This window comes from Trifolium pratense, linkage group LG6, assembly GCF_020283565.1.
Source record: "Trifolium pratense cultivar HEN17-A07 linkage group LG6, ARS_RC_1.1, whole genome shotgun sequence".
Classification (NCBI taxonomy): Eukaryota; Viridiplantae; Streptophyta; class Magnoliopsida; order Fabales; family Fabaceae; genus Trifolium; species Trifolium pratense.
In genome coordinates this window covers 33,444,380-33,457,871 of record NC_060064.1, presented here as the reverse complement: position 1 = coordinate 33,457,871, position 13,492 = coordinate 33,444,380, and the positions used below count along the sequence as shown (strand labels likewise).

General features: G+C 29.8%; 3 protein-coding genes across 3 annotated transcripts; 2 read left to right on the top strand and 1 right to left on the bottom strand.

Annotated features, from left to right (window-relative positions):
- The first annotated feature begins 91 nt into the window (after positions 1 to 91).
- On the top strand, positions 92 to 944 carry LOC123891179 (expansin-A22-like). The gene is made up of 2 exons (XM_045941020.1): positions 92 to 230; positions 325 to 944. Exons 1-2 carry the CDS (start codon positions 92 to 94, stop codon positions 942 to 944), a joined length of 759 nt encoding a protein of 252 aa, XP_045796976.1.
- A 5,589-nt stretch (positions 945 to 6,533) lies between these two features.
- On the top strand, positions 6,534 to 7,884 carry LOC123889455 (expansin-A23-like). Its single transcript, XM_045938793.1, has 2 exons — positions 6,534 to 6,669; positions 7,265 to 7,884. Exons 1-2 carry the CDS (start codon positions 6,534 to 6,536, stop codon positions 7,882 to 7,884), a joined length of 756 nt encoding a protein of 251 aa, XP_045794749.1.
- Positions 7,885 to 10,538: 2,654 nt separating this feature from the next.
- On the bottom strand, positions 10,539 to 13,492 carry LOC123889454 (F-box protein At5g39250). Its single transcript, XM_045938791.1, has 2 exons — positions 13,328 to 13,492; positions 10,539 to 11,535 (listed from the first exon to the last, which is right to left on the bottom strand). The coding sequence occupies exon 2, from the start codon at positions 11,499 to 11,501 to the stop codon at positions 10,746 to 10,748; it is 756 nt and encodes a 251-aa protein (XP_045794747.1). The 5' UTR covers positions 11,502 to 11,535; positions 13,328 to 13,492; the 3' UTR covers positions 10,539 to 10,745.

Below are 13,492 nucleotides of genomic sequence, written 5' to 3'. Positions count from 1 at the left end.
TTACATTACCAAGTCCTTAAATACCATATCCTTCTTGCATCTATCACTCACAGCTACATTTCCAACCATTTCTGTTTCTATTACCTTAGTCATGGCTATGTTTCACTCTTTGATTTCTTTTGCCTTTTTCATGTTGCTTCTCATACAAGCCATGGGAGGCGGCATTGACCCAAACTGGTACGATGCTCGTGCAACCTTCTATGGTGATGCCTCTGGTGCTGCTACCATGCGTAAGTTATTTTTTAGGATCTGATCCCACACAATTATAAAAGAGTTATATTTATTTATTAAATTTTTATGATATAACATACAGTATTTTTGCAGAAGGGGCTTGTGGCTATGGCGATCTCTTCAAACAAGGGTATGGGCTTGCGACCACAGCACTAAGCTCAGCTCTATTCAATAATGGATTTACTTGTGGTGCGTGTTTTCAGTTAATGTGTGTCAACGATCCTCAATGGTGCATAAAGGGTGCAAACCCAATCACCGTGACTGCAACAAATTTTTGTCCTCCAGATTACTCCAAACCCACAGACATTTGGTGTAATCCACCACAAAAACACTTTGACTTGAGTTACAAAATGTTCACCTCTATTGCTTATTATAAAGCCGGTGTCATCCCTGTTAAATATCGTCGTGTTCCATGCTCCAAAAGTGGAGGTGTTAGGTTTGAACTCAAAGGAAACCCTAATTTTTTGCTTGTTTTAGTTTACAATGTTGCCAATGCTGGTGATGTTACTCATGTGAGTATTAGGGGGTCTAAGACTGGTTGGATTTCCATGTCACACAATTGGGGACAAAATTGGGATGCTCATGGGCAATTTGTAGGACAATCCTTGTCATTTCTTGTTACAACAAGTGATGGAAAAACTTTGGGTTTTCCGTTTGTTGCTCATTCCAATTGGCAATTTGGACAGACATATGAGGGCCATCAAAATTTTTAGATTTGCATAATTTTGTTGAGAAATACAACTAGTCATAAAATTATTAGGCATGTCATAATATCAATTCTAGTGTTTTGATCAATGAGATATCTGTATTTGATGAATAAGCTTTTTCATAAGTTTCAATGTTAAAATGATGTTCCTTTGATAATTCCATTTAGAATGCAAATTTCTTATTTGATTTTTATGCCAACTGTTCTTATTTTTCGTATCAAATATGTATACTTAAAAAATTACTCAACTAACAATATCGATATTATTAAATTGGATACCTTCACTTAAGTTTTAACCTGAAAATTGGTACTTATCACGAGAAGAAAAAAAAACTCAATTGTGTTGTTCAATTGAGATCTGGCATCTAAATCTATACCGCATAATAATTATAAACTTTTATTCTTTATACAAAAAAATGTGTATTGAAAAACATAAGTGTTATTTTATTCGAAATAAAATGCTTCATTATATTTTTATTTATAATATGAACAAATATATAAAATCTACCTTCTTCCGCTGCTTCCACAGTGCCCTAATTTGCATCGCAAAAATGCATGTGTGGAGTGGAAGCTCCAAATATTTTGTTAAGAAATATAGATAGTTAGTTAATCAACTAGAGTTAGTTGATAAGTTACCAAGTTGGTTAGGAGGTTAGAAAGTTAGTTAGGAAATTAGTTACTCCAAATAGTCTTATAAATAAGTTACTCCATTGTACATTTTAATCATTCTTTTTTATCAATTTATTCATTCAATATGAATTTCTATGAGTATCTTCCTCATGAATACTCTTATGCACTCTATCTTGCCGACAGTGGTGTCTCCGAGTTTTAGGAGGCTCTGTGCAAAATATAAAAGTGGCCCCTTAGTAAAAATATTTTTTTTAAAAAAAAAAATTGTCGATTTAAATTGCATATAATATAAAAAAAATCATTCTTGTAAACAAATAAATTATCAACATTAAATCAATTGCATTAAATTAAATGGAACAAGAAATACAAAATAATTATCTTTGTATATAACGTCAAAAAGGAACATCCTAATCTAAGATTAAATTTTATGCAAAGATTAAAACGTACTATAACTATATTTACGAGTATAGATAACTAATCTATTGATACTCATATGATATTTTATGAACATTAACAATATATAACTATTATTTTAGGGCCTAAAAATTAATCTATTAATATACATCTGATATTTTATAGGTATAAATAATATATAAGTAATATTATAGGAACTCAAAGTTTTGAGTTGGGGCCCTCAAAATTTTGAGGCCCGGTACCGTCGCGCACCCCCGCACATGTGTGCGAGACGCCTCTGCTTGCCGACATCTACGATCTTTATCCCTTCGATTCCATGATTCATAACATGGTATCAGAGCGATACCCGAGGGATGAAGATTGTGTTTCCGCTCACGGTTCTGAAAATTGTGAAGAAGATCAAGTTCAAGAAGCTGGTTCAAGTTCTGCTGTTTCAATCCATATTCAAGATTCTGCAAGTGATTCCATGGATGTTTGAAGTCCCACATTGGCTAGAGATATGACATATATAGCCTTTATAAATGTGGTGTAAACCTCAACTCTCAAACTAGCTTTTATGGTTGAGTATATGTCTCACAATTCTAATATATTTGCTTCGTAATATCACAAAATATACATAAAAAACGTGAGAAAAACCCATTCAACTCCAAACAAAACATAGCCATTTGTTTCTGCTCCTGCAAGCTTATTAGCAGTCCGAAAAAAGTTGTTAAATCAGTGTTCATATATACAATTGAAAAAGTTCACTCTAGTTGGCAGGCAACCTCTTGCTATCCTCCAAAGTAACTGACTTTTTGTGAAATTATAAAGTTTCGAAGCTGAATTCACTCTTATTCAACTTGAAATTTCGAATTATCTATAACTCCCTCCATGACACAATAATACGTGGAACGCACTCTTAGACGTTATGGCCACAACTTAGAGGGGGTGAATAACTCAAGGGTTAGGACTTAGGATCAAATGACACCAAGGTGTCAAAATTTATTTGACACCAAATCTTATTCATTCATTTTATTTAATCTAATGGTTTAAAACTATCACCAAAATAATTAATGTACATCAAATGCACTCTATATCACCTAATTAAAAAGAATCTCTATTATCATAAATTTATAATCAAACATAATTTCCTATTTATTTTCCCTTTTTTTATTCGATCATTATTTTGAAAAAAACATGTTTTTTTATTTATATAATTAACAACCCGTTTGATGGCCAGGATACGATAAAGACAGAATATGATATAGAGTTGGATAGAGACAAGATATAATATAGACAATATAAACACTTATCTTGTCATGTGTTTGATGGTCACATAATGACAAATAAAATATCATTATTTTATCATATCCGGTGTTTGATACATGTCTAAATGACTCACAATCATAAAAAAATGCAAAGCAACTTCTAAACATCTCTAAATATTTTGCATCAACATTATAAATAACATCACATCATGTTCATATTCTTCTTGTGAATTCATATTATCCTATAAAAAAACATGCATTTTGAGAGCACTTGTCTATGAAACAACATCAACATAACAACAATAAAATGAAACATAGTAATTTGTCTTTTTACCTGCAATCCTCAAATGAAAAAACATATACAAAGAGAAAAACATATCAAAACCAAAAACTAACCAAAATGACCCCTAAAACTCATGAACCAGGGATCAAACAAAAGCTCACAACCAAGAGCTTCAAGTTACTAGTATATGTGTAAACCAAACCAAATTCTATTACTAAGCCAAGCCAACGAAGAAATTGAGGTCTGAGGAAGCCACAATTGAAACACCACAAATCAATACAAAAAGTTAAAAATTATGGCAAGGTTATACTATTAAAAATCGAGAATTTTATATTGGAAGTTGAAATCATACCATGATTTCTTTACTTGTTCTAGCAAATCATTCTTTTTTTTTTTACGGAATCAAATGATACATTTTTTTTTATTGACAAAAACTCATACATTTTCTATTTTTCTTATATACTGGATCATTTGGGTGTTTTTTATTACAATTTATTTAATTATGTTTGACAAAAAAAAATTACCAGCACGAGAGAAAGACAATGACATGAACATGATGTAACAAAACAACCATGCATAATCATAAGAATAGAAAATTGGAAAAACATTAAAATAAAAAAAAAATTGGGAAAAAAATTTCGGAATGTTTGATTATACATTTATGATGATAAAGAATTTTTCTTAATTAAAATTAAATAGAGAGTATTTGGTCTATAATAACTATTTTGGTGATAATTTTAAACCTTTGAATTAAATGAAATGAATGGATGAAATTTTATGTCAAATTTTTTTTGGCACCTTAGTGTCATTTGATCTTAATTCCTAACCCATTTGATCTTAATTCTAATTCCGAATGTATTATTTGTTTCTCGGTTCTAAATGGTTTGTGGTACACTTTATTTTTATTTTTTTATATTTTTTGTTTAAATTATTTTTCCAATTCCACAAATTTTTTCACGAAACATACACGTTTTTACCAAACCTTTAATTTCAATTAGAATTCTATTTTTCATTTCACCTTTAAGAGTAAGATAAAAATACTAATTTATTATTTTATCCAATGTTTTAGACAAAAACATAATTTTTTTAGGCATCATAATATAAATGATTTTTTCACGAGTAAATTGTATATAAAATTATAAAAGTAAAAAATATATATTTCAGACCAAATACTATTAAATACATTTAAGACCAAATACATTAAAAACTGTTAATTTATTTGATTTTTTTCTTCATATTTTTGTGTTACCATTCAAATATCCGGTATAAAAATATCGATATTTCGCTTCTTCAAAAACAATATCGATATTTATTAGTTGACTTACGGACTTAAAAATTAAGTCTTGAGAAAATGATGCATTATTATAAGACTAAGAACATTTCCAATAAGAGTGTGTAGAAGGTTTCATAGGCTAATGATACAATACTTTATTTTTTTATCATTGGAGTTTAATGACGTGACATTAAGAGTATCAAAATTGATGATATGATATCTTAAATAAGGTATTGTATCATCAATTTAATATTAGTTTTTCTATTAAATCATATTGAATAGCTTCTATATATAAAAAAAAATTACCGTTTGATAATTAAATGATCATTTGATTATTTTTTAGTACACACTTGATTATATTTCATATTATTCTATATATTACACAATTTCTATTTGTTTTGTTGTCAAGTCATATTTTTCATTTGGGAGCATTTCGGAACAAGAGAATAATAAAAATTAATTATTTTAATTTTCATTATATATTGCCCGTCATATTTATGTATTTTTTACCATTTTTATGTATTGTTTTGTATTTCTCATTATATTTAATTATTAATTAATTTATCCACGTATTTATTAAATTAGATAAATTTTTATTTTTATTTAGACAAAGTTAAGAAAATAAATATTAAAGGGACTGCTTGTTATTAATGTATGATACTCAAAATAGTATCACCATCGGAGCAAAATATGTAAGAGTAGCATAAGTATTACATGGCATTATAGAGACCACTTGTTAGTAATATATGATACCCAAAAGAGTATCACCATCGGAAATGCTCTAAAATAAGAAGATTAATTAAGCCTCCCTCAAAATTAAGAGAAATATACGTAAAATTAGTCCATCTATCTATTCCATACCATAAACATATTGACTTAATTGGCTTAAATAATTTCTATAAGGCTTAAATAATTTCTATAATGGTACAATATAACTTTTTTTTTTTTTTTTACAATATGCTTACCGATATCATGTAAGATAATTTAGACATTGCCTTTTCATCGATAAGATAAACCTATATATACATCATACATTATAGAAATATGTTGTTATAATTCTATATATTAATCATTAATCATTTACGATGAATGCTCATAATCATGTTTCCATATTTACATTTACATATCTAATAAAATACTCTCTCCGTTCATATATATATATATATATATAAGGAATACATTGAGAAAAACACACATATTAAGGAGACTTGTTTTTTTTATTAAAAATACTAATATATATGTTCTATTCCAAAACTAATCTTGGGAATGTGTTGTGTAATTAATGCATAACATTGAAATTAGTTGCATTTTATACAATTTAATAAGGGTATATAAAGGATTATTTATTTAATAAAAATTAAATTTAAAGAGTGTTTTTTTATAAAAATGACCAATTTTTTTTTCTTCAAAGTGTTCCTTATATATAGGACCGGAGGGAGTACAATATAATGTCTTTAAATACCACCATTCATGCATCGACTTCTCAAACCTAAGTTCTATCCTATTCTGTGTATACATTATGCATTATAGAAATGTTATGTTGTTATATAATTCTATTAATCATTCATTATAAAAAAAATAAAAATTCTATTAATCATTAATCATTTACGATCAATGCTCATAATCATGTTTCCATATTTAATTTACGTATCTAATAAAATACAATATAACGTCTTTAAATACCACCATTCATGCATCGACTTCTCAAACCTAAGTTCTATCCCATTCTCGGTGTATTTTACATTAGTCATGGCTTTGCCTCATTGTTTAGTTCCTTTGACCTGTTTTATGTTGCTTCTAGTACAGGCCATGGCTAAACTTGATTCCAATTGGTACGATGCTCGTGCAACCTTCTATGGTGACGCAGCAGGGGGTGATACCATGCGTAAGTTATAAAAAAAAGGCTTAATTAATAAAATGGTCCCTTAAAGACATTTTTGGTTTCAGATTGGTCCCTTAAAGAAAAAAAGGTCCAAATAGGTCCCTTAAAGAAAAAAAAGTTCGAATAGGTCCCTTAAAGACATCTCCGTTAATCAGTTTGGTCCCTAAAATGAGGTCTAAATAGGACCAAACTGATTAACGGATATGTCTTTAAGGGACTTATTCAGACTTTTTTTTCTTTAAGGGACCTATTTAGACCTTTTTTTCTTTAAGGGACCAATATGAAACCAAAAATGTCTTTAAGGGACCATTTTATTAATTAAGCCTAAAAAAAACTTTGTTTTATTTTTACTAGTTTTTTTTTTATAGATGTTAGATGAAGTTCAAATAACTAGTATATTTTATAAGTTATTTTAAAGTAGATATTAGTATAAAATAGTGTACGAGTTGTCTGATCTTTATCCAAATATTCAAAATGTTTGAATGCATGGCTTCTGTTTTTTCTTGCGATTAAACATGAACCCGACTTAGAACAACATAAAAATTATTATTTAATATTTGATTTTTCTTATATAATATATGATTTTTTATTTATACAGAGGGGGCTTGTGGTTATGGTGATCTTTTTAAACAAGGATATGGACTTGCAACCACAGCACTAAGCACGGCTCTATTTAATAAAGGATCTACTTGTGGTGCATGTTTTGAGATAATTTGTGTCAATAATCCTCAATGGTGTATAAAAGGTGCAAGGTCAATCAAAGTAACTGCAACAAATTTTTGTCCTCCTGATTACTCCAAAACTACAGATATTTGGTGCAATCCACCACAAAAACACTTTGACTTGAGTTATAAAATGTTCACCTCTATTGCTTATTATAAAGCCGGTGTCACCCCTGTTAAATATCGTCGTGTTCCATGCTCCAAAAGTGGGGGTGTTAGGTTTGAACTCAAAGGAAACCCTTATTTCTTGCTTGTTTTGGTTTATAATGTTGCTAATGCCGGTGATGTCTCTAGTATGAGTATCAAAGGGTCTAAGACTGGATGGATTCCCATGACACGCAATTGGGGACAAAAATGGAATACTGGAACGAATTTGGTAGGACAAGCTTTGTCATTTAAAGTTACGACAAGTGATGGAACAACTAAACAGTTTGATTCAGTTTCTCCTTCCAATTGGCAATTTGAACAGATTTATGAGAGCAAGGGAAATTTTTAGATATATAGTTTAAATGAGAAATATATCAGTCACAAAATTATTAGATAGGAGTATTGGGTTAAATAATAATCATGTAATTTTTTTTATTTTGAGTCAATAATCATGTAATTTTGATTCTACTATATAATAATATCATTGTCAATCATATTAATTGCAGCTTCTTCCTCTAATAGAATTAAATGTTCATTTTTTTTTTGTTACAAAAGAGGGGCAAAGCCCCAATTAAATGATTCTCTCAATGGATATAGTTTATATTATGAAAACGAAAAAAAAAAAACTATTTTTCTTATGTTTACGGCACATGAGGGTGGAGCAGGTAGTAAACTTATTGGCATCCATATTATAGAAAAGTTATAATTGGAAATTTAGCAAAAATTGTGTAAAAGAAATCAAACAACTAATTGTGACACCAACATAAACATTACATTATCGATACCATTCCATTGATTTAGTGCCTGCAATAACATATGCATCTTATTTTAAACATTTCTAGGTATTGTTTGCAAATGGTGGGAGGGAACGATAATGAAAATGTATTTAATTATATCCATAAATATATAGAGAAAAGATCTCTTTATTATTTTTATTTTTTGTCAAAGATCTCTTTATTTTTTTTATTTTATCTAGTAGCCTGGTGGCAAGAAATTTCACCTTAAAGGTGAATAAATGGAGTATTCAAGGTTCAAATTCCGGCTCCTGCATAAAATATGCGATATTCCTACCAACTGAGCTAAGTTTACGGGATAAAAATCTCTTTACTCTATTTTTTTTTTTTGTTACAAAAAGAGGGAAGTGTGTGTCTTTATTGCTAATGATTCACGGGGATAAAGATCTCTTTATTTATTTTTTTTTTTTTTTATATTCTTCAGATAAGATCTCTTTATTCTAAATATATTAGAAGAATAAACTGTAATTAATATTGCTAATGATTCACCAAGTAATAGATAACTGTGTGTCTTTAAATCCTAGCCAAAAAAATTCACATAATAAAATCCAAACATACGTAGAAAACTTCAATAATGTCGGCAAAATCAAGGGTTTTTTTGTCCATACATTCATGTTATATAGGGATTGTGTTATGAGATAATAGTAGGATTTTTATCTCTCAAAAGAAACTAATTAAAAGAAACTAAGAAACTAATTAAAAGAACCTAATTTGATTATCTTGTATAACTATATGGTGTGTGGTTGTTGAGAAATGAATTTTTATTTATGACGATATATTGAGAGTCTCATGCACTCATTTATGTATCTATGTTCAATGATGATGTTAAATGACGATGTACTCGTGCGTAAGCACAAAATGATGATGTAAATGACGATAGGAACGTTCAATAACTTAACTTTGATTTCCAAAAATTGCTAGCTACCACATGCATTTATATGTAATTTGTTTTTTTTTTTTATAACCATTTATATGTAATGTTTTAATTGTGTGTATGTTTGTTGTCTTCAAGTTGTTGCATTGGTGTGTTTCTTTGGTAGTTTTACTTTTTTGGAAAATACATAATTATGTTTTTTTAAAGGACATTTGTGTGTATGCTTAATTATGTTTTACTTTGATAGTTAAAAATTCGAACTGTTACAGTGTGATCATTCTATAAATCAGCAAGAACTCCATCAACGTGATTATTTCTAGCGTTAATTGCAACATCAGCATTATCATTATTCTTCTCCATGACCAGCATAATACCTTATTATTCATATCTTGAACTTGAACCATTCAAGCTGTTGGTTGAGGTTTGCAATTATATTATGGATCTTGTTAACATGTGCATATAGGGTACATGTTAAAGTATCTTAATATAGAAATTCAACATTTAATAATACAAAAAATTTAATGCTTGAAAAGTTAAAATGCACAAAATTTAAAGTATAATTTCTATTTTTGATTCCTTAACATGTGTCATATATGCGCATGTTAACATTCTCCTTATATTATTCACCTCCAATGCGAGAAGTGCGCTACCGAAAGAAGTATTGATCACCAAGACTGTTTAGGAATGTTCCTAATTCATAGTTTTATTGAGAAGTGCACTTGGTGATCAATAATGATTGATGTATTTGATCTAAAATATAAAGTTTTTCTTATATATAAAACCGGAGGGAGTACAAGCTTAATTTTGTAAAATATAACATTTGCCTCCTCTATTAAAGAGAAATAAAAACAACAAAACGAATAGTATAAAAAGATTGAGAGAGGAGGTACTCGAAACTGGAAAAAAAATTGCATTTTAATAATCGTTCAGTCAATTTTGAAGAAGAAATGAATTTTTAAAGACTCACACACACATACGACTGATTTTTCACAATTGTTCATCCGAGACCCAACCCACACCCTGACCAAATGCTCTCATATCAGTGGCTATGTCTATTTCTAGTCGTGATGTAGGTTCATGCTCAGCCCTCCTGTCCTGACTACCAATACCATCTGGTTAAATTTTAACATTTGAACATATTTTTATATTAATTTACATTAAAATGAATTTAACCGGTACTCAAATAAATTACTATAGACTATAGAGTACCCAAGAATTTAGCTTTTTCTTTTCATGTCATCTACAGTACTTTTTTTTTATTTTTATCTTTAATGAAATCCCGCAATCTTCTATTTTAGATTAAAAAACCACAAATCAATGTGATAAAGAAACAACTATGATGAGATATTGAGATGCATAAATGTTCACCAGTACATGCGAAAAAAAAGTATTTATTGAAGACCATGAAATTTTTGAGATATCAATACCAAACAATTATACAATTACGTGCTGATAATAATATATCACAACCAAACAAATTAACATAAAACCACAAAGTCCAAACATTTTTTAGGCAATGCTGGGACACAACACTTTTAACATTCACTTCCAATATAGCATGTCCAATAACCACAAGACTTCTTCCTTAGAATTTGCCACGTCACAGAAATCCATTTGAATCCCAAAAACATCCATAACATCTTCACTTCCAACTTCTGTGAATAGCAAAGAGATCCATGCCCGGATGCCGGACAAAAAGGGGTAGCCAGGGGATATGTCTAGGTATTCAAACGCCAAAGCTCTATATGATGACCGATCAATATAATCAAACATGGACTTATTTATGATGCGTGCAACCTTATTTGTATCCTTCCGACCAACCATAACAGAGACACTAACATTCTGATTTTGTCCTGCAGGGATAGTAAACCTAGGTTCAACTGGAAAAGTCATCTTGTATTCAGAACCCTCGAGGTGATATTTGAGTAAGTCAGAAACTCCAGATGGTGGACATTTAAAACCTGACTGCAGGACAGAGCCAGGCACCACTTCTGAGAAGAGCAGTATATTTTCAGCCCATATGTCAATGAAAAACTCCAAATCATCAAACGAGATTCTCGGAGGGAGAAGAGTTTTGTGTTGCTGCCGTTTATGGAAGCTTTTGTATAGCTTGTAGTAGCTTTCAATAGGAGCATTAGGTTGCTTGCAGATTGATGGCCATCTCTTGGCACATTGACATTTCCAAAAGAAATCGTCTTTTGCTATGTCATTCCACTGCTTACAGACGCCCATACAAGAAGCAAGATCAACACCCTCCAGTAAAGGGAAAACAACCTTCAAAACTTCTTCAGATTCCATTGCTGATCCTGTGTTCCAATCAATCGATCAAACACTGCAACAAAGAAAGAAAAAAATGTAAACATCTGACGAATTCAAAGAGAATGCAACAGAAATATGGGAAAAAAAATGACAGGCTGTCAAGAGTGAATACTTAAGACATAAACACTTCACTAAGCAAACATGATTCCTACAAAACTCGCAATGATTTAATGATTAGTATAGTATATCTACATTGTACCACACAACCAGTGCATACAGTGCATGCTTGCTGGAAACAAATGAAGAAAAATACAGTTTTAAATTAGTTATCGGACATGCTCTGAAACAGCGACACATAATTAAATCGAAACAAATATTTCTTAATCTGAATAACATTTTTCCCACTACCTTTCAAAATCCTTATTGAAGATTTCGGTAAATTAGAACGATAAACTCCTAACTATTTAAGTTTATACTGGATTCAGAAATCTGTAAAAAAAAATCAGTTAAAAAATGGTTTGAAGCTTTTTCCTAAAAAACAAATCATTTGGTTAATCTTAATGGGTTGTTTTTTAAATTCCAAATTAATCACATGAATAGGTGCAGAGCCTACCATTATTATAAAGGAAAAGAAGAGATAAATAAGTGTACAGAGGAATCAATAAAAAAAGTCCTTCAGTTAAATGGTGTTGAACATGCACGCTAACAACTAACAAAATACCAATTGGATTTTCAAAATTTTAGCTACTTTGAAACAGGGAAGAGTGTTAAACTCAAAAAAAATTCCAACTCACTTTAATGTGAATGTATCCAAACACAATCTTTCTACCTTAAACTTACTTTTAATTAAAATCTGATTAAGTGTTACCAAAATCAATTTTCAGTACAGTAGAAGGTAGAACCAAATCCACCGAAACTACTTAACATCAATTCAAGGGTTTACAATCTACTAATATTTTTTTACATACACGGTTCTACCTACGGAAATCTTTCTGTCAAGCATAATTCATTTTGGTTGTCAAATTATCACAACTACAGATTCCATACAAAAATATATATCAACAAATTTTCTTTCCAGATACATGGTTTGCTATGTTATGCATGTGGATATAAGGGTTGATACTGTAACCACTAACCAGTAACCACCCTTGATTTGTTATGCATTTGCATATAATATTATCAACCATTGATTACTCACCTTACTCTCTAAAGTGAATTGCTCACTTTAGCAGAGCCTAATCGATATAAATAGTACCGAGTCACTGACTCACCGGTCACCACATAATGCTTCCACCATTTTTGTGGCAACTTAGGGCCGTTTGGATTAACTTATTTTTGAGCTTATGGAAAATAGCTTATGCAAATAAGTAAGTTTTTATGTATTATTATAAGTTTGTCAATGTAGTTTATGAAAAAATAGCTAATAAAAATACTTTTTTTTTCGCTAGTGAGAACTTATAAATTAACATAAAATCTTATTTATTTGCATAAACTGTTTTGCATAACTTCAAAAATAAGTTAATCCAAACAGGTCCTTAGTTCCTCAACAAAAACAATCACCACCAAATTCATACTAATCGATCCAAACATGAACCGCTTTTAAGTTTTAACTAAAATAAATTTTTGGCACCCTAAAATAATTAAATATAAAACTTCCCTAAAATTGATCAATATAATTCAACAAACATGCACACAAAAACAATTAACATAAAATAATAATAAAATAAAAACTACTATGTGTTACAATTTAACATGATTCAGATGAGAATCTAGGACAAAAAGCTTCAATTAATCACAGAAAACAAAAAAACCTAAATCGGAATCAACATGCGAAGAAAACAAAATTAGTTAGAGAGAGAAATCACCGTTGATTTGTGGGAGAAGAAGAGATCTGAAGGTAGGAGAAGATGATTGGTGAAAACCCTAGATAATGATAATGATAATGATGATTTCACGATTAGAGAGAGATATATCTTCCAGTCAAAGGAAAACCAAGATGAGGAGGAAAGTAAGAAAATGAAAACAACTTC